The sequence below is a fragment of the Sciurus vulgaris genome, assembly GCF_902686455.1.
Source record: "Sciurus vulgaris genome assembly, chromosome: 16".
NCBI classification, from domain to species: Eukaryota; Metazoa; Chordata; class Mammalia; order Rodentia; family Sciuridae; genus Sciurus; species Sciurus vulgaris.
The window spans coordinates 15,289,564-15,317,483 of record NC_136477.1 but is presented as its reverse complement, the minus strand read 5'-3'; the positions used below and the strand labels follow the sequence as shown (position 1 = coordinate 15,317,483).

Genomic DNA, 27,920 nt, shown 5'->3' with positions numbered 1-27,920 from the left:
GACCACCAGCTTGCATGGCATGGTCAAAGGCCCTGGGTTCCATGCCCAGCACCACAAAGAAAAAAAAATGTTGAAAACGCTTTGCCCTGTGTCATTGTCTTGAGGTTGCTGGTGGTAATGAGATGCCTGTGATACATGGTAAATGTCCCCCCAGCGGGTGACCACAATGGCCCCACCTATCCCACACTCATGCCCCTCCACACCTCCAAGGACTGAACTCAGACTCTGTGCAATATCCTGTGTCCTCAATTACAAAACTCCCTCCTCCCCAGTTCCAGGACAGGTGCCTGGGAGATTAAATCTCACCTCTGCTCTTCCAGAAAAATAAAATTGATGTCAACTTCTGCCTGCCCAGAGGCAGCAGGGTCAACAGCTTGAATCATGACTTGCTTTTTCCCTCCAGCAAATTGTGTTCACCCAATTCTTAGGCTGGTCAACTCTGCCTTTGATGATTTGGCTACAGTTCCAGACTGGCTCAAAGCCTAGCCCTAAGGCTCTGCTGGCTGCTGGGGTGCTGGGGGCCAGCAGGGAAGCTCAGCCTTTGGACAGTTGCCCCAGATGCAGAAATAATATGTGACATGAATCTGGACTCATCTAGGATGTGGGAGTGTGGACATACTAATAATTAAATGGATTATTCTGTGGGCTGGACTGAATCTTTGCTGGGGAGGCTGAGGTAGGTAGGGACAGCAGGAGCTCAGGCTGCCACTGTCCCCAACTCCCTACTCATCAGATGCTTCCCACCTTCTAAGCACCATGCCAAACATTGTATGCATACGACCTCATTTTACCTTCACACCATGTTGTGAGGTTGGTACTGTTCTCCCACTTTAGAGATGGACAAAGTGAGGCCTAGAGACGAAACGATGGAGCTAGTGAGCTGCAGAACAAGAATTTGAATCCAGGTGGGCTGGTTCAGCAGGAGTCAACAAACTTCTTGTTCTGGGGATGGAAACCAGGGCTTTGCACATGCTAAGCATATGCTCTACCTCTGAGACAAACCCCAACAAACTTTTCTCTTTTTTTGAGATGGGCTGGTAATGCTGTGTTACTCAGGTTGGTCTCGAACTTCAGATCCTCCTCTGGCACATTTTTTTTTAAAAGTCCAGATAATCAATATTTTTAGCTTTGTAACTCAGTTCTGGCTATTTTAGCATGGAAATAGCCAGAGACAATATGTAAATGAATGAGATGAAGTATTCCAACAAACTAAACTCCAATTATATAAACAAATTAAGGTCCTTCCATACAATGAAATATTATGTAACCATAAAAAAGAATAAAGCAGTGATCAATGCTACAACATGGAAGACCCTCAAAACATAATGCTCTCAGGTACAGTGGTGAATGCCTGTAATCCCAGTTACTGGAGAGGCTGTGGCAGGAGGATTGCAAGTTCAAGGCCAGCTTCAGCATCTTAGTGAGGCCCTTTCTCAAAATAAAAATAATAATAAAAAAAGGAGAGGGGATGGGACTCAGTGATTAAGCACCTCTGCATTCAATCTCTGGTACAAAAAAAAAAAAAAAAAAAAAAAAAAAAAAAAAAAGATGCCAAGTGAAAGAAGCCAGACATAAAAGGTCGCACGGTGTATGATTGCACGGACATGAAAAGTTCAGGACAGGTAAATCCATAGAGACAGGAAGCAGGTGAGTGTTTGCCACAGGCTCCAGGAGAAGGAAACAGAGTGACACTCAAAGAGGACAAATGGGAACAGGGTTTTACTTTGGAGTGGTGACAATGTTTTCGAACATGGTCACATGTGATGGTCGCACAACACTGAGAACACTAACCCAGCGAATGTCCACTTTAAAATGGGGACTTTTACCAACCATTAGCCAGGAGGCGGATGCTTTCGGGGACAATTGCCTATGTGTGCAGGAAAAAGCGTTGCCCCTAAAAATCACTGAAACCTGCCTCTAAAGTTGCTTTGTTTCAGCTGGGGGCTGCCAGGTAAACTTACAAGGAGCCAGCAAAATCATCAGGGCATCCTGACCCACCCCTCTCAGGTGACCTGGAGTAAATTCTGTTCATGATGATACCAAATTCTCCTCCCAAAGGCATTCTCACCTGCCATTTTTGAATGGGTGACATATGAAGATGTATGACAATGAACTGAGCAAGCTCGAGAACATGCCTGCCTCTTCGTGCAATGATGAGTTTTTCCTGCATGAATATGAATATGCAGGAGTTTCCCCAATAAAAATCCCTTGCTTTGTTTGCTCGGGGAGACGCTGCTTTGGGAATTATCCCCTGTGCATTCCTTACTTGCTGCAAGTGATAAACTTCTCTTTGCTGTTGGATCTCCGATTGTGCTTACCAGCTTTGTACTCACCAAAGAGCGAACCCATTGTGTTCTGTCACGTGCCCAGTAAAAGTAAGGTGGGAGGGCTGGGAGTGGCACAATCGCCTGGCATGCACAAGGTCCTGGGTTCCATCCCCCTCAGTGAAAAATAGCAACTATAATATGATGATGGAGAAAAATATCATGGAGTATTAGATATAATGGAAAGATTCATGATTTCTTGTTAAGTGAAAACAAATTCATGAGTCTACTTTCGATTTTGCAAGGTGAAAGAATGGGACGGGAGTTGTCATTCAGTGGCAGAGTAGCTGCCTAGCATGTGAAAGGCTCTGAGGCCAGTCCACAGCACTAGGAAGGAAGGAAGGAAGGAAGGAAGGAAGGAAGGAAGGAAGGGAGGAAGGAAGAGAGGAAGGAGGGAGGGAAGGAAGGGGGGGGGGAGGAGAGGGAGGAGGGAGGGAGGGAAGGAAGGAAGGAAGGAAGGAAGGAAGGGAGGAGGGAGGGAGGGAAGGAAGGAAGGAAAAGAAGGAAGGAAGGAAGGAAGGAAGGAAGGAAGGAAGGAGAGAGGGAGGGAGGGAGGAAGGAGGGAGGGAAGGAAGGAAGGAAAGAAGGAAGGAAGGAAGGAAGGAAGGAAGGAAGGAAGGAAGGAAGGAAGGAAGGAAGGAAGGAAGGAAGGAAGGAAGGAAGGAAGGAAGGAAGGGAAGGAAGGAAGGAAGGAGTCTAACCCCAGAGCAGTGGTACATGCCTGTAGTCAGGAGAATTGCAAGTTCGAAGCCAGGTAGGCCAACTTAAGAGACCCTATCTCAATATAAAAAAATTAAAAGACAGGATATAGCTCAGTGGCAGAGTGCTGGCCTAGCACGCATGTGGCCCTAGCACAGTCTGGGGGGGGGAGCCTAAAGGTGAACTTCACAACAACAGAACATACTTAACGCTGGCGAACTGCACCCGGAAGAGGGTCAAGATGGTTGCAGACTTCCTGGCGGCCCCGAGCTCTGCCTTCTCTGCCACCAATGCTCTCTCCATCAGGGTTGGCTATGCTGCCTGGTCAGTGGCTACTCTCCAGAGAGCCCTGATCTGCCTGCAGCCTGAGGGGCCTTGACCTCTCCTAGAAGGTGAACCTAGATGGGAGGAAACTTGGGGTAGAGGGTGACTCATCCTGGGGTCCCCAGCCTTCCCGCTGCCTCCCAGCCCCAGTCGGGCCCAGGTGCCTGGTGAGCGGGTGCCTGAATGTGTGGGCACCCGTGCGTGTGTTTCAGAGCCCAGCCCCAAACTGATCTCACAATCTTCCTCCATCAGACTTTACTCAGCAAACCCTCCCTGACGCCCACTTGTCCTGAGTCTCTGTTGGGTAACTCTGGGTAACCCCAAAAGACCCAGCATCTCCTACTCAGGGGGAGAAGGACCTATCGAGAGACTCAAAGCCCTGAACGCACAGGCCTGGATCAAAGAGAGGCTCCCAGGCCAGGGAGCCAGACACAGTCAGTCATGGAGACTTCCTGGAGGGGATTCTCTTCCAGAAAGTCATGACTACCAGAGAGACCCTAAAAGAAATGGCTACTACCTGTGACATGTCCTTGGCTCAAACCCAATGCAGCCTCTCCAATTCTTTTTCCCACAGTGCTGAGGATAGAACCCAGGACTTGTGCATACTAGGCCCGGGCTTTACCACTGTGGTACACCCACAGTTCAAGTTTTAAAAGGAAGTTAAGGCTGCCTGTCTAAATGGCCCGTGAATTTCTGAATTTGCTCTGAGGCCAATCTGCAAACAGCTCCCCTTCATAAAGAGTCATAATTACTCTGGCCATGACCCAACCTGGGCTGGTGCTTTGGAAGCATCAGGGAATAATGAAAACAAGCATCAGGCTCAGAGCCCTCCCGGCCCCTGGTTTCTGATTGTGTGAACTTAGGTAACTTACATAACCTTTCTGAGCTCCCCTATTGGGTAGAGTGGGGATAAATGGGTGGTTAGATAAAACCATCAGGGGCTCCCACAACCCCAGTCAGTGGGGAGACAGAGGAGCAAACCCAGAGTTCTTGCTGCTAAATCAAGGTCATTCCCAAACACAGCGGACACCAGTGGAGAGTCACGTAAAAGCCACCCCTCAGCCTCCTGGGTGCACTAGCCTAGTGGCCACAGGGCCAGAACTAGCACAAGATAAGTAAGCTGAAAGATGAGATCAGAATTCCTGATTTTTCCTTTTGTCTCTGGTTCCGATATGTCTAAGCACAGAGCTATAACTGATCCTGTCTTATTTAAAATCTGAGTATTTTATTTATCATTGAATCTTCACATTCACTTTGATCTTTGAAGATACTGCATTCAAAACTTATTTATCTCAAGAAAATGAGAAGAAAAGTCAAAGACCGGGAGAAAATATTGACAAGAAACAAATCTGACAAAGGACTGGGATCTAAAATACATAAAGAGCTCTTGAACCTCAACAATAAAAAAAAAAAAGTAGGGCTGGGGAGATAGCTCAGCTGGTAGAGTGCTTGCCTCGCAAGCACAAGGCCCTGAGTTTGATCCCCGGTACCGCAAAAAAAAAGTGATCTAAAAATAGGCCAAAGACCTGAGCAAAAAACGTATACAGACCCTTCTCCAAAAAATATGTACTGATAGCAAATAAGCATGTGAAAAGATGTTCCACATCGTGTCATCTGGGAAGTATAAATTTAAAAAATGAGATACTACACATATCTATCAGAATGACCAAAATCCAGAACACGAAATGCTGGCGAGGATGTGGATCAATGGGAAGTCCCATTCACTGCTGCAAAATGATGCAGCTTGGAAATTTCTCTGGAAGTCAGCTCGGCAGTTTCTTGCAGACCTAAACATACTCTTATACAATCTGGCAATCATTCCTTGTCACTCAGCAGAGTTGAAAATTTAAGTACATATTTGTGTACTTTTTGTATACACTTTGTACACACCAATACTTACAGCAACTTCGTTCACAATTGCCAGTACTTGAAAGCAACGGAAAACCCTCAGTAAGTGAACAAACAGTGGATGGAATGGTATTCAGCACTTAAAAAAAGGAAAGAAAAAAGAAAATGAAGAGAACTGTAGAGTCAGAGTAAGACAAGAAGGAACCTTAGATGCATATGACTAAGTTAAAGAAGCCAGTCCAAAAAGGCCACGTGCTGAACGATTCCAACTATGTGATGTTCTGGAAAAGGCAAAACTGTGGGTTAGGGTTTTTTTGTGAGGGGGGGTTGTTTCTTTGTTTGTTTGTTTTGATACCAGTGAGTGAAACCAGAGGTGCTTAACCACATCCCCAGTCCTAAAAAGCAAAAAACTATGGGAAAAGAAAAAGGTCAGTGGTTACCAGGCCTTAGCGGGAGGGAAAAATGAATAAATGGAGCACTGGGGATTTTTAGGTCAGTGAAACACTCCATGTGACATTATGATGGTGGCTACAGGTCATTACATATTCATCGGATCCCATAGACTGCACCACACCAAGAGCAAACCCTGATGTCGACGACAGACTTTGGGTGATAGCAAGTGTCAATGTAAGTTCATCAACTGTAGCAGAGGTCCCACTTGGGTGGGAGATGTACAGTGGGGGAGGTGGTGCATGTGTGGGAGCAGGGGGTTAGGGGAAATCTCTGTGCCTTCTGCTCAATTTTGCTATGAACTTAAAACTGCTCTTTGAAAAATAGTCATGCTGAGCACGGAAGCAGGCCCATAGACCCAGCTACTCGGGAGACTGAGGCAAGTAGATGGCAAGTTCAAGGCCAGCCTGGACAATTAGAGGACCCTCTCTCAATATAAAAAATAAAAAGGATTTGAGATGTAACTCAGTGCTAAAGCACCCCAGGTTCAATCCTTAGTAATAGAAAAATAGTCTTAAGAATTAATTTATCTGGATGACTGACATTTTCAACTATACCCAGGGAAGATGTCTTACCCTAGTACATGCCCCAGGCAATACATAGCCCATGTCTTCACTTGGTTCTACCAGGCAGATCCCTCCCATCCCCAAATCCTTGAAACCTCGGGTTTAGAGGAGAATATTGCTTCTGACTTCCCTGGGGAGTTGGACCCATTCACTCAATCCCTTAGCCGCCCACTGTCTGCCCACCTTTGTGCTGAGTGATGCTGGGTCCCCAGAAAGAACTGATGGCTGCAGATCCTGGGGTGACTCCCTGGGGAATTCCAGGTCTGTGTCAGTCTGGGCGTTTCCAGGCCCACCCAGGGCCTGCCTCATGCTAAATACCCAGCCTGTGGGATTCCTAGAAACTCCCAGGACAGGTCTTGGGGTGGGAGGCCCTTGGGGAGGCAATGTAATTGTGTACCCTGCAGTTCGACCTCATCAAACCCACCCCCTTCTAATGGCAGAATAAAATGGGAGATGAGCCCGTTCAGTAGGACACAACCATGAGCACCTAGGGAAGAAGAAGGACCCTGCGCCATCAATCCAGGTAAGCCAATAAGCTAGCTCCTGGGACAAAACCAGGGCCCCCAGTGCTGAGGCCCAACCCCTTGCTCTCAGTTACATTTGGTGTTTGGGGATCAGACCAGCAGGGGCTTGGAGCAAGCCTCAGATAAAATAATTCTCAGTTCCTGCACCCATCCTTTGACTGGGCCCGGAGTGTGGACAGCACATGAGCAGGGGACAGGGCCAAACTGGGCTTCTCTGTGCTTGCTATAGTTTGTATCTAAAGTGTCCCACAGGGGCTGGGGTTGTGGCTCAGTGGTAGAGCACTTGCCTGGCATATGTGAGGTACTGGGTTCAATTTTCAGCACAGCATATAAATAAATAAAATAAAGGTCCATCGACAACTAAAAATAATAAAAATAAAGTGTCCCCCAAAGACCCCTGTGTTCGCAGCCTGTGGTGCTATTGGGAAGTGGTGGGACCTCTAAGCAGGGAAACCTAGTGAGAGGAAACCAGGTCATAGAGGGTACCCTATGGCATACTCAGCCCCTGGTGCCTTCTGTCTCTCTCTTGTTGCTCCCCAGCTGCCATGAGGTGGGCAACTTCCTCTGCCAGGTGCTCCTGCCATGACGGGCTGCCTGGCCACAGGCCCAAAAGCAGTAGGGCCAACTGACCATGGACTCCAAAAACAGAGATCCAAAATAAACTTTTCTTCCCCATTAGTTGATTATCTCAGTATTTTGTCACAGTGACAAAAATCTGACTAACAGAAAAATCTACTCTCTCAGGACATCCTGTTTTAACAGGCAACTGAGAGTCCCCTCTGGTGGTCAGCAGCAGCTACAGAGCTGTGACTGCTGGAAGCGGGCAGGGCTTGCTGGATGGACTTCAATCGACCTCTCTCAAGAATGGGCAGAATTTGCAGGAGTCGGAACTACCTGGTCTTCAGGCCCCTCTTAGAATGGGCCTGGATTACTGATACTGTTGATATCAGTCTGGGAGGGACAGGACAGGATAGAATGGAAGAGCCCTTGAGGCCCAGAGGACTTTGACCCAGGGCACTCTGCTCCCGCCGTGTCCCGCCCACAGCTCTACGATTGGCGGCTGTCATTCACCACTGGACTTTGACAGGGGCCAAAGGCTCTGCTCTGTTTTCCATGCCTATCTCCTTCCAGCACTGCCGGGTTCTTTGCTGAGGTCAACTGGGTATGTCCCCTGGAAACTGGAGCACCATGATGATAGCCCAGGGTGTCCTCTGGATCCTGCTTGCATTTCTAGTGTGGTCCAAGCCAGGAACAGGTAAGTTAGAAGCACAGGTCTGGGGCCAGGGCTCTCAGCTCTGCAGAAGTGTATGGTGGCCCTTTCTATATCTGCCAAAGAGCACAGGAAGCTCTGAATCTCCAGGACCCTTCAATCTGGCAACTTAGATGTTCCCAGTCCATAAGTCAAGACAGGGATGGGGAGAAAGGCCTGTGTCCTGGGAAGCAAAGTCTAGGAAAAGCTTCCTGGAGGAGAAAGTCTCAAAACTAGGAGTTAGGGTCATGCTGCTGGTCCTCAAGGCATCAAACATAGGACAAAGTTACAGAGAAATTACAGAATAGAATATCTGGACAAAATCCAGGATTCTAGACAGCAGAACATGGGGATTAAAACTTTTTGGGTTTGGAGCTGGGGTATAGCTCAGTGGTACAGTTCTTTCCTAGCATGCACAAGGCCCTGGGTACAGGGTAAACTTGCTGGGTTCAAATTCTGCTTCTGCCACTTCCTAGCTATGTGACCTTAGGCAGTTAACCTCTATGCTTCAGATACCTCATCTGTAAAATAGGGCTAATAAGACCTACCGCATAGCCTTGTGAAGATTAAGTTAGTTATATAGGTCACCTAGAGTGGTTCTGGTAAATGTTTAATAAACACTGTCGATTACCCAACAACCCACCCCCAACCCAGCTCTGGGTCAGGTCACCTAGCACTTCTAAGTTCCAGGTTTATTCACCAAAAAAGAACAGGTTTATTCACCTGTTCTTCCCCTGGGGCATCTTGGAAAATACCTTTCCCTCAAAAATCTCCTAACTCCAATCTGTCACCAATAACTGTCCATCTTTCCCTCTGGATATCTGGGGACTCTCCTGGGTTCTGTATATCACACTGCCACCACCCTGTCATCAACACCTTCATCACTCACCTCTGCACTGTCCCCCCACTTCTCTATTCTAGCACCCTAAGAATCAATCTCTACATGGAAGCCAAAAGAACAATCTTAGGACGCCAGCCTGGCTGTATCTCTCTTGCTTATAATCTTGCCAGAGCTCAACCGCGATCACAGAGTCCAACCACTGGGCAATTGTCTGAATGCCTCGGTTTCCTCCTGTACATCGGGACAGGGCTGGGAGCCACACTGTTGTCAGATGGAGTACTATGAGCATTGGGAAGATGTGGAGCAGCAGGGGACTCTTGGGGACAGGTGAGGCTGGGTGGCTGGGCTGATGCGCTCTCTCCTCCTGCAGCCTCCTTGCCCCTGGTCATGGATTCTGTCATCCAGGTCCTTTCTGAGCTGGAACAGAAGGCACCAATGACGGAAGTCAGTCTAACTGCCTCTGCAAGGCTGCTGACGGCCCAGGACTCTGGCACCTACAATCCCCTTCACCACTTCCTGCTTGAGGTACCAAGTCACAAAGCTGCAGAACTGGATGCCCACCCACTGAGTCCAGAGCTTCAAGACCTGACTAAGGAGGTGGCCCAACATGATATACGGGGAGGGCAGGAACACGGAGTGGTGCTGGCACCCGATGGTTCCACAGTGGCCGTGAAGCCTCTGCTGGCGGGGCTGGAGGCTGGGCTGCAGGGGCGCAGGGCTGTGAACTTGCCCTTGGACAGCCCAGCCACCCCTTGGGATGCTGGAGCCACCTTTCCAGATATTGGAACCACCTCTTCAGGACTCAGGGATGCTTCTCCAGACGGAATTTCCGCAGAAGCTGGAGCTGCCTCTCCAGATGTCAAAGCCAGGTCCCCCACAGCTGTGGACAGCCTCCTGGCAGTCACCCTTACGGCAGAACTAGGCTTGACTTTCCTTCAGGGTCCCCAGACCCAGAGCCATCCAGGCCTGGGGACAGACGGCTGTTGGGACCAGCTCTCTGCCCCCCAGAACTTCACACTGCTGAACCCCAAAGCATCAATGCTCACCATGGCCTTCCTCAATGGCGCGCTAGATGGGGCCCTCCTTGGAAACTACCTGAGCCAAATCCCTGAGCCTCGGCCACCCCTTAGTCACCTGCTGAGCCAATACTACGGAGCTGGGGTGGCTGGAGACCCAGGCTTCCGTAGCAACTTCCGACGGCAGAATGGGGCTGCTCTGACTTCAGCCTCCACCTTGGCCCAGCAGGTGTGGGGGACCCTTGTTCTGTTACAGAGACTAAAGCCAGCACATGTCCAGCTGCAAAATATGAGCCAAGAACTGCTGGCCCAGGTAGCCACCTATGCCGCCAAGGAGTTCACTGAGGCCTTCTTGGGTGAGAAGTTCCCCTTCCCTAGTGACCCTCCTCACAGATACAGACACTCCCAACCCTATGGTCAGGGGGTCAAGGGAGTCCAGAGGTGAATGGAGCCCTTTCCCTCTAGATATCTATAAAAGGCCAGGACAGGTGAGAAAATGCTAAAGTTGGGCCTCAAAAGATGAATAGGAGTTCATCTGATTTTTTTTTTAAACAAGGAAGAGGACTATGATAACTTTCTGTAACTGAAAAAAAAAATACTTGAGATAAAGAAACTTAAAGGAAAAATGGTTTATTTTGGCTCACAGTTTTGGAGGTTTCAGTGCATGGTTGGTTAACCCATTGCTTCTGGTCTGTAGCAAAGCAGTACATCACAATAGAAGTGTCAGGTAACAGAGGAAGCTGCTCTCCTCATGGCAACTGGTAAGCAAAGAGAGATGAGCGACAAGTTTCTCATCATCCTCTTTGAGAGTGTGTCCCCAATGACTAACTTCCTCCCACTAGGCCCCACCTCTAAATAGCACCAAGCTGATGACAAAGACGTTAATACATGGGCCTTTGGGGACATTTCAGATTCAAACTGTAGCAAGGGCATTTATTCAAGGGAGTGGGCTCAACAAATCAAGTGCACAGAAGTCAAATGGAATTTCAGCCAGTTTCTCCTGTGCACCTTTAGGTGAGATGCTTCACTTCTCTGAACCTATATTCTTTGATAAAGTCTGATAAACCATTGCAACTTTCTTGAATTCGCTGGTTGGTTAAGAAGTAGCACACACCGGGCTTCGTGGTGCACTCCTGTTATCCCAGCAACTTGGGAGTCTGAGACAGGAGTATTGTGAGTTCAAAGCCAGCCTCAGCAATTTAGTGAGGCCCTGAGCAACTTAGTGAGATCCTGTCTCAAAATAAAACATAAATAAAAGGGCTGGGGATGTGGCTCAGTGGGTAAGCAACTTGGGCTCAATCCCTGGTACCAAAAAAAAAAAAAAAAAAAAGTAGCACACAATAGAAGCTCAATAATGGGTTGAGATTATTTTTCCCCCTCAGTGTGGCTACTCTTCCTCCATAGGGCTCAGGGCAAGGACATCTGGAGAAAGCATTGGGCTTTGAAGTCTGAGCTAAAATTCTTGAGCTTTATTCTGAAGGCGATGGGAAACAGTGATAGTCCAACAAGACTGGGATGCTGTTAGATTTTAAAGTACATCCCAGTGAAAGTCCAGGTAGGGCGAGACTTCACTCTTACTGAATCTGGGAGGATCCTGGGGGGAAGGTCCACATGTGCAGGCGGCAGGCAGGAAACGCTTGCTGACATCACCTTGGACTCCTCTGCCCACAGGATGCCCAGCCATCCATCCCCGATGTCGCTGGGGAGCGGCACCATACCGGGGCAGCCCGACGCCGTTGCAGCTGCCGCTCGGGTTCTTATATGTGCATCACACGTACGTGCCAGCACCACCCTGCACCACCTTCACTCGATGCTCCGCCAACATGCGCTCCATGCAGAGTTTCCACCAGGACACGCGAGGCTGGGACGACATCGGCTACAGGTGAACTGATTCTCTCCCCTGTACCCCTCCCCCGCCAAACCAGGGAAGGAGCTGAAGATCCAGGATAAAGTGAGTGGGCGGAGTCTGACAAGGTGGAGGAGGAGTTTGTGGTGGGTGTGGCCAAGCCAGACAGGGGCGTGGTCTAGACTAAGTGGGAGGTGTTAACAGGGGTCAGAAACACCTGAACCGTGGGACGCCTGGGTGAGGGGAAAGAACGAGGACAGGAAGCAGAAACCTGAGGGAAGGACTGGCACTGTGGTAGGGTCTGGGTCTGGGGTGGGGCAGTGAAGGCCGAAGACAGAACAAAGCTTTGAATTGGTCAAGAGCTGGACTTGAGACTAGGGGAAGAGAGTGGAGAAGCGTGGCTAGCTCTGAGAGGTGGATCCAGAGAGACAAGTCGGCTTGGGGGGTTGGCACACAGTGTGGGAGTGGTACTGAGCCAGATGGGATAGGAGTAGTGTGTCTGCGCAGGTCTTGCGATCAGATGGCCCCGGGCACTGGGGAGAATCTGGGGGAGGGTCAAGATGAGGGTCAGAACCTCACCCACACCACGTGGTGCCTCCTTCCCCTTTCTCTCTGAAGTTTCGTGGTGGGCTCGGACGGCTACGTGTATGAGGGCCGCGGCTGGCACTGGGTGGGTGCGCACACGCTCGGCCACAACACCCGTGGTTTCGGCGTGGCCTTTGTGGGCAACTACACTGCGACACTGCCCACCGAGGCCGCGCTGCGCACTGTGCGCGAAGTGCTCCCTAGCTGCGCATTGCGCGCTGGCCTCCTGCGACCAGACTACAAGCTGCTCGGACACCGCCAGCTCGTAGCCACTGATTGTCCCGGTAACGCGCTCTTTGGTCTGCTGCGCACCTGGCCCCACTTCACTGAGGTGAGTGCTCCTCCTGCACTCCCGCAGGTGGCCGCCCTTCGGTGTACGCAGCTCAGTGGTCCCTGACCCCTGCCTGTCACCCCCGTACTCCTCCCTACAGCCTGAACCAGGTTCGGATCTTATTTGCAGTCCTTCTATTCTGGGAACCAAAGCCCAGTCTTCATCCCTGTTGGCAACATCCCCTGTCCTGGACCTCAGCCCAGCCCCTGAACCAGCCAGTTTGTCCTTTGCCCAGCCCTCAGTATCACTACCCTCCCACCATTGCCTGGGTCCTGACCGTTGCCAGCATCCCTCTGCCCTCACAACCTCAGCCTGGCCTTCATGGCTTATACCCAAGTCATAATCCCTCTGCCTGCACAAACTCATCCCAGCACACCCAACCTTGATCTTGCCCCTGCCTCCTCTCTATCCAAAGGCCTTCTGTCCACAGACACTAACCTAGCCTGTGACTCTCCACCCTTCTCCTTTGTCTGCACAACCTCTGTCCAGTCCCCAGGTGCATGTTGCCCAATCTCAGCACTGAGGTTCTTGTTCAGCCCCTGATGCCTGGGGACAATTTGGAGCAATCTAGGCCCAGCTAGCACAATCTCTGCCTGAAGACTTCGTCCCAGTCCCTGACCTCAATCCCTGAAACACTTAATCACAAGCCAGTTGTGGTGATACACCCCTGTAATGCCAGTTACTGAGGAGGCTAAGGCCAGAGGATTCAAGGTTCAAGGCCAACCTCAGCAACTTAGCCAGACTGTCTCAAAATAAAAATGAAAAGGACTGTGAGTGTAGCACAGTTGTAGAGCATTTGCCTAGCATGCTCAAGGCCTTGAGTTCAATCCCCAGTACCACAGACGCAAAATAAATCATATTTGGACAGTCATGCTACCTGTAACTGCCACTCCACTTCATTAAGCTGTCGATCTTTCCATCCTGGCCTGCAATCAGTTTTATACTCACTCCCTCACTTTGAACCCTGATCCTCTCCCCTGTCCAAGATCCCAAGAGGAGAGTAGACCCACCTACAAACAGCCCAAAGAATCATACTCCCTTTTCTCTTCTAGACTGAAACTTCCAGGAGGGCCTCTCAGAGATCCAGGAGGGAGCCACCTCTATGATCCTGCCAGTGCTCACAGATCTCCAATAAAGACAACATGAAAAGAAAGTTCTTGTTCACGCATTGTCCGTGTGTGCATGCATTGTCCTGGTTTGACTTTGACCCGAAGCAGACCCTGAGACACAAATGCTGGTACAGGGGCTGGGGACAGAGTTCAGTGGTACAGTGCTTGCCTAGCATGTGGGTGGCCCTGGATTTGATCCCAGCATTAAAAAAAAAGGAAGGAAGGAAGCAAGGAAGGAAGGAAGGAAGGAAGGAAGGAAGGAAGAAGAAAAAGAAAGAAAAGAAAAGAAAAAGAAAGGAAGAAATTCAGTACAAATAGTCAATTCAGAGGTTATCTCAGGACATATCAGTTGTGGAATGAGAAAGCAAAGCAGAGGGAATGAAAAGTAACTAGGAAAAGATGTGTTTTCTAGCAAGCTTCCACTGTGAACAACCAGGGTTTAATGCCACTGGAGGACAGCAAAGGACACATATCTCAGAGTTATTCTACCCAAGAGGTGAGGGATCTTGGGTCATTGGCAAAAGACTATGCTTGGGAAAGTGTTAATTTGATGGCACTTTTGGACTGCTTGCCACATGGGTGAGTGGACTATTTGCTAGAGAAAAATCCTCCAGCAAAAATTCAGGGTATTGGGAGCTGGGGGTGGGGCTAGTGTGCAACGAACCCGTGGAGGCTGAGGCAATGTGGTGGAACCCAGTCTTGAAATGCATACAGTGTTGGGGCTGGGGAGATAGCTCAGTCGGCAGAGTGCTTGCCTTGCAAGCACAAGGTCCTGGGTTCGATCCCCAGCACTACAAAAAAAGAAAAGAAATGCGTACAGTGAATGGCGTGAGTGTGATCTGAGTGATGTATCAAAGGTGGACATATCTGAGGTATCTGTGCATGAATGAATCCAGCTCCAGAGGAAGGGTCTTTGGCTCTCACTAAAGCCCCCCTACCTTGATTTAATAACCCCACATGGCATATATATATATATATATATATATATATATCATATCATCACATTATACTCCACAAATAGATAAAATTTATTAAAAATAAAGATAGGACCAGGAGCGTAGCTCAGTGGTAGAGCACTTGCTTGGCATGCATGAGGCCCTGGGTTTGATTCCCAGCACCACAAAATAAATAAATAAAATTTAAAAATAAAAATAATTGCCAGGTACGGTGGTGCACGCCTGTAATCCTTGTGACTCGGGAAACTGAGGCAGGAGGATCACAAGTTTGAGGTCAGCCTCAGAAATTTAGCAAGACCCTGTCTCAAACAAAAAAAAATTAATGTAGCTCAGTGGTAATCCCCAGTGCCAAAAAAATTCAAATTAATTAGCTCATTAAATAAAAAATTTTAAAAAGAAAAACATAAAAGACCCTCCTGCTCAGAATGGGTTACAGAGTTTGCAAGACCCCATGTGAAATAAAAATATAAGATCTCTTGTTCAGAGTAAGAATTTCAAGACGATGACAGCAAAGTGTTAAACTAAGCATGGGTCCTTTCTGCATCGGGGGTCCTGGTCCTTTCTGCATCGGGGGTCCTTTGTGATTGCCCAGGACCATATGCCCATGGAGTCAGTCCTGTCCTTCGCACCCCATGGATTCTTGTTTTGTATTGTTTTGTTTTTTCCTTCAGTACTGGAGATTGAACCCAGGACCTCACACATGCTAGTCAAATGCTCTACCTCTGAGCTGCATTCCCAGCCCTTTTTATTTTAGTTTGAGACAGGATCTTGCTAAGTTGCCCACACTGACCTCGATTTTGAGACCCTCTTGCCTGAACCTCCAGAGTTTCTGGGATTACAGGCACACACTACCATGCCCACCGCGCCACTCAGTGGATTCTCGTTATCTTTGCCTTTGCACAAACTGTTCCTTCTCCTTGCTATGATCTTCTAGTTTCCTTTCATGGTTCAGGTTGCAAAGATATCACAAAGATCAGAGAAGTCCTCCTGGATTTTTCCACTCAAAGAGTGTCACTTCTGCTCAGCCTGTATCCCACGATGTCTATTTCCCTCTGAGTCCACGTTGCCAGTGAGACTGTCCCATGTTTGCATTCATCAACTGTGTTCCTCAGTATGCTCCAAGCTCCAGGAGGGTAGGAACTAAGTTAGTTTAGTTCCCAGTGGCTTCTTCAGCACCTAGCACATAGCAGGCACTCAGTAAACATTTGTCAAATAAACGAAGGCGCACACCATGAACCTTTTGAAACTGATATTATCATCTTGTACAAATAAGGAAACCAAGGCTCAGACAGAGGAAGTGACTTGGCTGAGGTCACATAGCGAGAGAGGGGCCAGCTGGCACTCAAACCCACCTCTGTTCAGCTTCTGGATCACAGTGATGCTGACTCACTTATTTGTCAGAACAGCATTTTCCTGCCCCCTTGTTCAAGTAAACATTTATTGAGGCATAAGATACAGGACAGTGCACCAAACCATGTAACTCGATGGATTTTCACAACAGAACACATCCATGTAACCAGCACTGAGCTCAAAAGCTAGAACATGCTAAATGTATGTTATGTGAATTTCATTTCCATTTAAGGGGGAAAAAAATGTTGGGCACGGTGGTGCACACCTGTAATCACGGTTACTCCGGAGGCTGAGGCAGGGAGATGGAAAAGTTCGGGGCCAGCCTGGGAAACTTAGCAACTTAACCCTGTCTCAAATTAAAATTTAAAAAGCAGGGAGGAGCTAGGGTGTAGCTCAGTGGTGGATCACTTGCCAAGCACGCAGGAGGCTCTGGGTTCAATTCCCAGCATTGCCAAAAAAAAAAAAAAAAAAAGCAAAAATTTTTTTCCATTTCTATAAGGAGTCATGCCAGTTTTCCAACATGAGCAAATCAGTCTACACTGGTTAGCAGCAGATGAGAACTCTCTATCCTTACCAATAATTATTCAGCCTGTGTCCATTTTGCAGAGAAGCCAACCGAGGTTCAGAGAGAGGAGCATGTGCTACCTCCCAGTCAGTAAGGGATTCTGGGACCTTCTTGCTAGAAGGGTACTCTGCCACCTCCCCTCTGCCACCTATCCTCCATCCCCGCCCCTGCATCCTGCCCCTTCTGTGCCCTCCCAGCCTGGGGTGGAACAGACAGGGTCACGTGGAACTGGGTTCAGCGGGAGGAAACCAGGCAGGGTACAGAAAGCTGCTGATTCTGGGGCTGGTCAGGAAATCAAGGTAAGGAGGGCAGTACGCGTGGCCCCCAAGTGGGTTATCTGGAGGCAGAGCTGAGAATAGAAGGGCAGCCAAGATGAGGAAAGTATATGGGCAGACACTGAGCAGAACTGTCTGCCTCTAGTCCTTCAGGAGCGCCTCCGCCATGGACTCATCATCACCAAGACAGAACTCCCAAACTCAGCCGGCTGCCCCATCTCTGCTGACTTCCTACCGCTGGCACACAGGAGGTGGAGGGGAGAAGGGGACTGGAGGGTTCCGCTTGGGCCGCTTTGTTGGTTGGGGAAGAGCACTGAGCCACCAGGAGCCCAAGGTGAGCAGCCAGCCAGCGTCTCGCTTGCTGTTCCGTCGGGCCCTCTCTGCACCCACCAAGGAGTCAAGGACCAGTCGCCTCGGGCTATCCAGGAGTCTCTGGGGAAGGCATAAGAACTCACCACCAGAGCCAGAGCTGGAGCCAGAAGCCCCAGGTACGTGCTTCCCCCTACCCTGAACTCAGGCAGGGCTGGGTGGCCGGATGCTTGGGTTTGTCTGCCACCAGAGCATCAGCCCTCTAGACACAGGAAGTTGTGGGGAGTGCAGAAGCCCAGCAGGAAGTGCCTGGGGCCCGGCAGCCCTCTTCCCTCTTTTCACCTAAAGAGGGGTGAGGGGGAGTTGTCAGGGATCTTTGGCCAGGGGATTCAGACGGAGGAAAGGACAGGGAGCAGAGGCACAGTAGTACTGTCCAGATGCCAAATGGCTCTCGGTTCCAACAGGTCTCTCCTGTATCCAGTGGTCCAGGCTCAGTCTCTTCTGCCTGGATACCCACCTCCTGCCTCCTGATCACCAGCCTTGTGTCTTACTCTCTTGTCTCCTTGAGCCTCAGCTTCCCCATTAGTTAAGTGGAAAAATAATGATCTCTACCTTGAAGGTCACATTGTTTCGTTCATTCATAGTCATCCCTCCATTCATTCATTCACTCAGGCAGGGGTTTGGCGAGCATTGTGTGCCAGTCCCTGCTTGAGGCACTAAGATGCACAAGTGAATAAGGCAGATGACATTCCCTGCCCTGTGGTGCTCATGGTGTGGTGGGAGGTGGAGGAGAGTGACAGAAAAAGAAAAAAAAAAAAAAAGTCAACGAACAAATGACAGATGGTGCCAAGTGTCATGCAGAGGGATCTAGAAGGCAATGGATATCATGAGGATTAGAGTTCTGGAATGTGGCACTAGCCCAGCCCAGCATATTGTAAGTGATCCATTAATAAGTAGGAGTATCATTTATTGCCCCTAGTGGTAAAGCAAAGGAGCAGGCAGTCACTTGTCAGGGCTGATTCCACTCTTCTGTTCCCTGGAAGCTCATTTAAATCTCTCTATTCATCTTTCCAGTTTGCAGAGGCATCTCCCTCACCCCCTCTGGAATGTCAGGGCTTGCACACGGCATAGGATTGTCTCCAACAAGCGCCTCCCATGGGTTCCTACTACCCCTGGGATAAAACCGTAGTTCCTCCAACAGGCACCCAAGACCTGGCTCCCATCTCTTCCTGGACTTTCTCCTCCTGCCTCTGAGACCTTCCCTCTATTTCTCTGGGCTTTACTCATCATCAACCTTTGCTCAAGCTCTTCCTGCTACCTTTTCTCCCATCTTTTCTTGCCAAAATCCAACCTTTTGTTCAAGACCTACCACAAGCTCACTCTCTCTGCGAGGCCTTCCCTCATCCACTGACTGCTACCTCCCCTTCCCCTAGAAAGGGACCTCCTCCTGCCTTAAGCTTTTTCTGTTCCTTTCTCAAACTTTGAATACTTTCTACCTTAGACTAATTATTTGTGAAAGGACTTGTGACTTCTGTCCTGTTTTTTAGCCTCTTGAACCTACCCACTACTTGGTTAAGAAAATAATGTTGTGTTTGAAGCCTGGCTCAGCCGCTCACAGACTGTGTGAACCTGGGCAAGCAGGTGGCCTGTGTGTTTGGTGGGGACAAGGTCCAGAGAGTAGTACAGACAGGCCAGGCACGAATGACAGAGAGTGCACCTGAGAGGGAACCCCTGATGAGCCTTGGGGCCTGGAGACAGTGACCCGAGGGAGAAGAAAGGACTCGGTCCTGTAGCAGCTCCTTCTCTTTCCAGAACCAGAGCCGGAACCTTCTGTCCCACAGATCCCTGAGGCCCCCACTCCTGATGTACCTGTCTGGGATATTGGGGGCTTCACCCTGCTTGATGGAAGGCTGGTGCTGCTCGGGGGCGAGGAGGAAGTGAGAGGGGGCACCTGGGCAAAGGGAGGGAAGGAGGGAAGGGGAAGGGGACAAAACAGAGTTGGCCTGGGAGGGGGACTAATGGAAAGGCACCTGCCCCCCTCCTCCACTTTCTCACTACCTGCTCCTGTGGGAAAACAGGGTCCTCGCCGGCCCCGGGTGGGAAGTGCTAGCTCAGAAGGCAGCATGCAAGTGGCTATGGGGAACCTCAAGGATGCAGGTAAGTCTCTTGAGAGGCGGGGAAGGCTGGGGCATTTGGGAGCCTCACAGAGTGGGGCAGAATCTGATGATTCCAACCCCTAAACTCCCACCTCTGACCACCCACAGATCGGACCCCTGGAAAGGCAGAGCCAGAGGCTGCTGGCTCCAACCAGGTCCACAATGTTCGGGTGAGGCAGCCGGTGGGAAGAGGGGAGTGTGGGCAGGGGTAAGCAAGGACTCCCAAACCCTCAGAGCTGAAGGGGCACTCTTACTGGTTGATCTAAGTGTAGGTTGCTCTGGGTCTCTGTGTCCCCTATCCATCAGATAGAGATAATGAGAATTTTCCTCTTGGGTCTGTTTACAAGGAGTCAATAGAGAATGCAGAAAAGCTGATGATGGATGCTTTAGGAATAGGAGCTGCCAATTGCCTTTATTATCGCTGGTAATACAGCCTGAGTTGGGTCTGGGTCCCCTAAAGACCAGCAGATCCTCCAGGACATCCTGGGAGGGAAAGAGCTGAGAAGGAAGCACAGGGTTCTTCTCAGATGATGTCCATCTCTCCCTAGGGGTTGCTCAAGAGGCTGAAAGAGAAGAAAAAGGCCAAGTCGGAGCTGGGAGCCAATACCTCCAGGGATGGGTAAGGGTCTCTGAGGGGCTGGAGCAGGCAGAGGGCCTGGGGTTCAATATGCCGTCCCCCTCACCTATCAGTCCTACCTTCCCTAAACACCTCCTGTCCCCTCCTCTGTGTTCTGCCCCAGGTCACATGATGTGGGAGCCATAGATATCCTGGCACAGAGCCAGCCCTTGGTTGAAGGGTGGGAATGAGCTCTGAAACATTGCTAAGACCTTGGTCTTCGAGTGTCAGGGAAGGAACACTTCAGCTGACATCTGAAGGATGGTTGACAGTTTGACCAAGGAAGGTTGGGAAAAGCAGAGGAAACAGCAAGTGCAAAGGCTAGGAGGCAGAAAGGGACCAAAACAAGGCTAAATGGGGTGAAGAGAGCTCAGAAGGAGGGAGATAAGGTAAAGGTGACAAGGGTTGGACTCTCTGAGGTCATGCAGGCCACCATGAGGCAGGGTAGGGACAGGATCCAATTTAAGTTCAAGTCCCTGGCCTTCCTCACCCTTCAGGCTATGGTGGGTATGGAGGGGAGGGAGGAATGACGCTTGCTCCTGGGTCTCCGCCCAGATCGCCCAGTGCTCTGGGCTCTAGAGAATCACTGGCCACACTCTCTGAGCTGGACTTGGGTGCTGAGAGGGACGTGCGGGTCTGGCCGCTGCACCCCAGCCTCCTGGGAGAGCCCTATTGCTTCCAGGTAAGTGAGAGCAATCCTCCACCTGGGTCCCACTCCCCATCTTTTGGCGCCACCGGGCCGCCTCACCACCTTTGGCTTCAACCACACCCTTGGATCTCCTGCCCCAACAGGTTACGTGGGTGGGCGGTAGCCGCTGCTTCTCTTGTCGATCCGGTGCTGAGAGAGACCGCTGGATCGAGGACCTTCGTCGCCACTTCCAGCCCAGTCAGGTCATTCATTGCCCGGGAAAAGTTGGAAGTGGCCCCTTCCACTCAACCCAAACCCCAAGTCATTCAAACTCTCTCCCCTGAAACACGCTTGCCTCGCCCACACCTTTACAACCACTAGGACTCCCTTTTCATCTGTTAATGGCACCAGACCCCAGCGTATCAGACCAGCCTGGCACTATCTGCATCCAAAGTCCTACCTACCAAATAGTTTCCAAGTCCTCGCTTCGCAGCTACTCCTCTATACCCTGCAGCCCCGATCTCTCTGGGAACCGACACCACCACCACCACCACCACCCGCCCCCCGCAAGCTAGAAACCTTCTGTATAGTCCCTTTGGACCCCGAGGTCCCACGTTTTTTTCCTAGGGACCAGCGATCTCCCTGGGCTAGGGCGCCCAGCATTGGACGCCCCGCGCGTCTCCACTTGTCCGACTTGGAGCCCTGAAGCCTTTGAAACACTCTGCCTCCTGGTATCCGCCCGCAGGACAACGTGGAACGCGAAGAGACGTGGCTGAGCGTGTGGGTGCACGAAGCAAAGGGGCTGCCTCGAGCGGCGGGGCCACCAGGCGTGCGTGCGGAGTTATGGCTAGATGGCGCGCTGCTGGCACGCACCGCACCGCGGGCTGGCCCAGGCCAGCTCTTCTGGGCCGAACGCTTCCAGTTCGAGGCGCTGCCACCGGCCCGTCGCCTATCGCTGCGGCTCCGCGGCGGAGGCCCGGCGGGAGCAGATCTGGGCCGTGTGGCGCTGACTCTGGAGGAGCTGAGCGCTCCACGCGCGCCCGCGGCCGGCCTGGAGCGCTGGTTCCCGCTGCTTGGGCAGTCAGCGGGTGCGGCCCTGCGGGCGCGGATTCGGGCACGACGCCTACGAGTGCTGCCGTCGGAGCGCTACAAAGAGCTGGCGGAGTTTCTCACCTTCCACTACACGCGCCTCTGCAGAGCGCTGGAACCCGCGCTGCCTGCGCAGGCCAAGGAGGAGCTGGCAGCCGCCATGGTGCGCGTGCTGCAGGCCACCGGCCGGGCACAGGTAAGGCCCCAAGACTGCGCGGACCCGGACAACCAAGGGACAGATAGAGCACTCCGAAGTGGAGTGAAGAGGCGAAACCTAAGCGGTACCAGTAAGGGAAGGGAATATCGGGCGGGGCCTGAGCATCACCTGTGAGGGGCGGGACTTGAACTTCAGCTGTGGGGGGCGGCGCCTGAGCAGAGCCTCCGTAATAAAGGGCTTGTTTCTGCCCTGAGCAGTGGAGGTTTTATTCTCAGTCATGAGCCCCCTGAGCCCCCGCAGTGAGGATTGGGCCTGTTTAAAAGGAGGGGCAAGACGTGTGTTGCAGGTGTGAAAAATGGTTCTAGGGCCAAGATTATCCGGGCTCAGTCTGCACGATGTGACTAACCCCTGCCTTACCCAGGCGTTAGTAACAGACCTGGGCACAGCCGAGCTGGCGCGCTGTGGAGGCCGTGAGGCGCTGCTATTCCGAGAAAACACATTAGCCACCAAGGCCATTGATGAGTACATGAAGTTAGTGGCCCAGGATTACCTCCAGAAGACCCTGGGTGAGCTGGGAAGGGGAGCGGCTGGTGTCAGAGGCTTATTGGGTGAGCTAAGAGATCCCAGAGGAGATGTAGGAGGCCCTGGGTAACCTGGATTCTGGTGGTTCTTTGGAGATGCTAGGATCCTGGGGGGAATTGGGAACTCCCCAAGATGTTAGATGCCTCTGGAGTAAGTTGGAGATCGGGTTGAAGGCTGGGTGCTGTGGGTTTGGGTCATAATGACCCTGGACCCTTCTGGCTCTTCCTGGCTTCAGGGCAGGTCATTCAGCAACTCTGTGCCTCCACTGAGGACTGTGAGGTGGACCCCAGCAAATGTCCAGCATCAGAGCTGCCCCAACACCAGTCCAAACTTCGAAACAGTTGTGAGGAGGTCTTTGAAACCATCATTCACTCCTATGAGTAAGAATCAAGGACCCAGCACCTGAGTCCACCCCCATCCCCTCCACTCAGCCACTGTGATAATCCTGACCTTCCTGTTAGGGCTGCCAGAGGAAATACAGGACACTAAGTTAAATTTGATGCAATATTTGGGTCATACTTACACTAAAAACGTTACTCGTTATTTATATGAAAGTTAAGTTTAACTGGGTGTCCTGAAATTTTATTTGCTCTCTGTCAACTCTATCCCCAATGCCATGACATCTGACTCCAGGTAACCTTGAGGAGATTCATTACCCCAATTTCATACAATTTGACCCTAGTTAACATAAAACCTCAATCCTGTGACTTCTGATTCTAAATGATGCATACCCCTAATCCCATGACTCCCCAACTTTAAGTCGCTTTGTATTTAAAATCCTATGAAACTGAACACAGGAAAACTGGGACTCCTGTTCCTTGACTTCTGACTCTAGGTTAACTTTCATATTTAATCCCATGGCTTCTGGCTCTAGGTGGCCCTTAACCCTAATCCCATCCCACTGCATATCATGTACTCTGACACCTCAGTCTTTTCTCCAATTATAACTACATCCCAAGTACATCAACTTTGTTCCTATGTGATCCTGGATACCAAATCCAATATCGCTGATTCCAGAGGTTGCCATATTAACTACACTGTAAGTACTGACCCTATAGGGCCTCATAATGCCAAGTATCATTATCCCAGATGTCCCCAATCCTGGCACCTGGACCCAGGTTCAATGAGAAGGAAGCCTACATGGCTTCATAAATAGTTTCTTGGGGGATCATAGACAAGCCATGTAATGCTTCCTTTGATATATGACCCCTGATCTTATAACCTTAACAATCGATGACCTTTAAGCCCATAGCTGCCTTCTCTGACTATTACCTCTTCTGCCCCAGCTGGTTCCCGTCCGAGCTGGGCACTGTGTTCTCAAGCTGGAGAGAAGCATGCAAAGCACGTGGCTCTGAGGCACTGGGCCCCCGGTTGGTGTGTGCCTCCCTCTTCCTGCGGCTCCTATGCCCTGCTCTCCTGGCACCCAGCCTCTTTGGCCTGGCACCAGAGCACCCGGCACCTGGCCCAGCTCGCACCCTCACACTGATTGCCAAAGTTATCCAGAACCTCGCCAACTGTGCCCCGTAGGTGCTGGGAGGTTGGGAGGCCATGCTGGGGGCACAAGGGTGGCAAGTGCCTGATCTGACTCACCCAGCCTGGCTCTGACTTAGGTTTGGCGAGAAGGAAGCCTACATGGGCTTCATGAATAGCTTCCTGGAAGATCACGGACCAGCTATGCAACACTTCCTGGACCAGGTGGCCATGGTGGATGTGAACGCTGCACCCAGTGGTTACCAGGGCAGCAGCGACCTGGCCCTCCAGTTGGCAGTCCTGCATGCCCAGCTCTGTACAATCTTTGCTGAACTTGACCAGGTGTGACCTGAGCACAGAGCCCTAGACACAGGGTGGGGAGGCAGAAAGACTGGGAGACTCTGGCCCCAGAGAGCTTGCTCAGCATCCTCCTTGTATGCCTCACCAGACAACCCGTGACAGCTTGGAACCACTACCCACCATCCTGAGAGCCATCGAGGAGGGCCGGCCTGTACCTGTATCTGTGCCAATGCATCTTCCACCACCCCCTACCCAGGTCCATTCCAGGTAACCTCAAATCTGGTCTGGGTTCTGATGGTTGGAAGCAGGGGCAGGACTCACACTGGGGTCACAGGTGAAAACAGACCATGTCAGGGGTCATGGGTAGAACCATGTTGGGGACAGTGTCGGGATGGACAGAGGTCAGAGGTGGGGGGTTCACATATCGTAGCAGGCAGCTAGTCATTGAGTCAGATTGAGTACAAGGTGGGGATAGAGTCATGTCAGAGGGCAGGGATAGGTCATCTCAGGTCAGAAGAGAGTAACTGCAATCGGAGACCTAAGGTCACTTCTCAATCAGATGTTGCAGATGTGGTAAAATCAGGGATTGGATTGAGAATATAGTTGTCAAGTGTCAGGGCAGATTCATATTGTAAACAGAGGTCAGGCTTAGGTCAGATGGGGTCAGGCATCATGGGCAGGGTCATATTGGGGGTCATAGGTTAGGGATCATGTTCTACCAGTGAACAAGAACATTTGTTGAAGAGAAGATGGGGTCACATTAGTAGGGAAGAGAGTACCCTTGTAAGCAGAGATCAAGCCCAGGATCAGATTGTAATCAGAGGTAATAGGAAGGATCAGATCAAGGATCACATTGTGTGAGAGGTCAGGGGCAAGCCTAGAAAGAGAATAACGTTTGTATCAAGAGCCATAGAGATGACAGTATGGCAGTCAGAAGTCAAGGATAGGGTCTCATTAGGGCCATAGGTCAAAATATGATCCTTGGGGACAGGGTCACAGGGATGGGGTCATTTATGGCATTTGGGAGGGTGTCATCTCAGGGCCTAGTTGAGAGTCTGAGTTTCCCTATTGCACCCCAGTTTCTTCGCAGGGGATAAGCCCGGCTTCTTGGCTCCCCGGGACCTCCCCAAGCATACCCCTCTCATCTCCAAGAGCCAGTCTCTGCGCAGCTTTCAGGGTGCAGGGAGTTGGGCCCGGCCGCGACCGGAAGAGGAGCGCCTCCCGCGGCGCCCCCAGACGGTGCAGCGCACGCAGAGCGTCCCCGCCAGGCGCCCGGCCCGCCGCCGCCCATCTGCTGGGCCCCAGCCGCGACCCAAAGGCTCCCTGCGCACCGGCCCCGCGCCCCGCGGCCGGCCCTGGACCGGGGCCTCCACCTCACTGCCTCGAAAACCATCGGTGCCCTGGCAGCGCCAGCTGGACCAGCCGCGGGACCGAGACCAGGTTCTGGGCTCGCACCGACCGGTGGGCAAGGTGAGGTTTGGCCCAGGTCCAAGCTGGGTGTGGGCGGGACGTCTGGGAGCGGATAGGAACGGGACCGGAGAAAGGACTGAAAGCCAGGCAAAACCGAGTTCAAATATCAAGCTCGCTGCACTTCATGACTCTAGGTCTAGACTAACACTCTCTGAGCCTCAGTTTCTCCTTCAGAAAAACAGGAACCTTATACGGCAGAACCGTGGAGAAGCACATCAGGATCCCTGGGAAAAGGAAGGGACGAGATGCATCAGATAACAGCTGCTGTCTCCCCACAGCTGGCAGAGCTACAGTGCGAGGTGGCCGCGCTTCGTGAGGAACAGAAAACATTGTCCCGCCTCGTGGAATCACTGAGTACCCACATCCAGGCCTTGACCGAGCAGCAGGAGCAGTTGCGGTGTCAGCTGCAGGACCTAGACTCTAGGCTCAGTCCTAGGTGAGCCCCGCCCTCTCCACTAGCTCCACCCCCAGACGGGGCCCGCACCAAGGAGAGATCTGCCCAAGCTCCACTTTTTTTTTTTTTTTTTTTTTAACCTGGGATTGAAACTAGAGGCGCTTAACCACCGTTAACCACTGAGACAGATCCCTGGCCCTTCTTTTTTTTTTTTTTTTTTTTTTTAATTTTGAGACAAGGTCTCGCTAAGGTGCTTAGGGCCTCTCTAAATTGCTGAGGATGGCCTCGAACTTCTTGTGATCCTCCTGCCTCAGCCTCTGGAGTCGCTGGGATTACAGGGCATGAGCCACTGTGCCAGGCCCAGGTTCCGCTTTCATTCAGGCGTTGAATCTCTGTTAGGTGCTCCCAAATCTCCTCTTGAACTGACACGACCTCAAGCCACGGGTCCAGGCCCTGGCAACCCCGCCCCCATGCGGCGTGGTCAGTCCATTATCAAGTCCTCTTTTCCAGGTTTCACCCCTCGATCAGTCCCTGTTAATCAGGGCCAGAACAGGGATATCTTAGTCTGGGTGCTCTCCCACCAAGTCACGACCCCTCCCAGGACTGGTCAATCTCCGCCTCCATGTGTTGATTACTTGTCCTTGCATCTTAACTTAGTCCTGCATCTTGCCAGGCTCTGATCAGACGCTTTTCAGATTATTTAGGCCCCGCCCTCAGGTGTAAACAAACCCCGCCTTCATTTCAAACCCCGCCCTCTGGTCTCTAGTTGTCCCACCCGGAGCTGGAAGAGATTTCCTCAGCCTCTGATCTTTCCCCCTTGTCCCTGACCCCTACAGGACCTTGGAGTCGGATCCAGAAGATGGTCTTCCAAGTAGTGAGGGACTTAGGCTGAAATGTATGGTAAGACTCTTGCTGGAGCCCCTGGGACAGATCTGGGCGGGAAGGAGCCAGGGATGGAAAGCAAATCCTTCTCTGGCTACAAACCCACCTCCACTGCCTTCCCAGGAGCGCCGCCTGACTGACATGGAGCATACTCAGGCACAGCTGAGGGATGCTGTCCAGAGTCTACAATTTCTTCCAAAGATACCAGGGTCACGGAGCCAGCCCCTGCCCCTCAAAGCACCTTGCTTCAATGGAGATACCACCTGAGCTGCCCATTCCATCCCATGTGATCTGGGAGGGGAGAGCCTCTCAGGAGGGTATTTGACCCTGCCTTACCGCTACGTGACCTACAGTGGGGATTGGCCCTGAAGGTGCCAACCAACCACTCTGGCACTATGAGGTTGCCCAGTAAAATCTTGATTTCAGTAAAATCGGTGGTTTGTTTGTCCCTAAGAGTTGCTAACCAGCGAGCAGGCCCTGACCCCATTCAATTCTCCCAAATTCTCTCCTAATTTGAAGTCTGTGGAAAGGGAATTATAAGAAGATTCTCACCAGCCAAGTGACCTTAGGCCATCACTTTAGAAGCCTTCATTTTCCCATCTGTAAAATGGATGTAAGTTCCCCTACACGGTGGCAGACCCTTAAAAAGTGTTCAATAAAAGGTATTCATCACTGGTATCGGCAGTACCTGCTTCTCAATGAAGCATGGGTCCCACAATCCATTTACCCCACCCCACTGTCCCTGGCTAATCCCCAGGCCCCAGATAAAAGAATTTTCCTAGACCCCAAATCCCAAACCAGCTTCTTCATGGCACAGAGAGTTAAGCCTGGGAGGCAGATGAAGGAAGGGTGAGGAAATGTGAAGTTCTGTGGGTGAATGGTGAGTAAATGCACAGGCCTTTAAATCACAGGTGAGGGGTAGGGTAGAACAGTAAGCGGATGACTAGGTTAGTATTTATTGGATGTTTGACCTATAGGTGAGTACTTGAGTATGTGGGTAACCAGGATG

The 27,920-nt window shown here is 51.1% G+C and overlaps 2 protein-coding genes across 2 annotated transcripts; both read left to right on the top strand.

The window, feature by feature from the left end:
* The first annotated feature begins 7,813 nt into the window (after positions 1-7,813).
* On the top strand, positions 7,814-13,787 carry PGLYRP2 (peptidoglycan recognition protein 2). Its single transcript, XM_079114086.1, has 5 exons — positions 7,814-7,990; positions 9,196-10,197; positions 11,513-11,723; positions 12,306-12,603; positions 13,656-13,787. The coding sequence occupies exons 1-5, from the start codon at positions 7,900-7,902 to the stop codon at positions 13,707-13,709; spliced, it is 1,656 nt and encodes a 551-aa protein (XP_078970212.1). The 5' UTR covers positions 7,814-7,899; the 3' UTR covers positions 13,710-13,787.
* Positions 13,788-16,810: 3,023 nt separating this feature from the next.
* Positions 16,811-27,878, top strand: RASAL3 (RAS protein activator like 3). Its single transcript, XM_079114070.1, has 18 exons — positions 16,811-16,882; positions 17,004-17,346; positions 18,980-19,104; positions 19,246-19,324; positions 19,432-19,493; positions 19,872-19,942; positions 20,495-20,621; positions 20,732-20,830; positions 21,313-21,852; positions 22,235-22,379; positions 22,631-22,775; positions 23,682-23,918; positions 24,006-24,207; positions 24,314-24,432; positions 25,245-25,635; positions 25,914-26,071; positions 26,866-26,929; positions 27,035-27,878. Exons 2-18 carry the CDS (start codon positions 17,025-17,027, stop codon positions 27,176-27,178), a joined length of 3,030 nt encoding a protein of 1,009 aa, XP_078970196.1. The 5' UTR covers positions 16,811-16,882; positions 17,004-17,024; the 3' UTR covers positions 27,179-27,878.
* Positions 27,879-27,920: the final 42 nt, after the last annotated feature.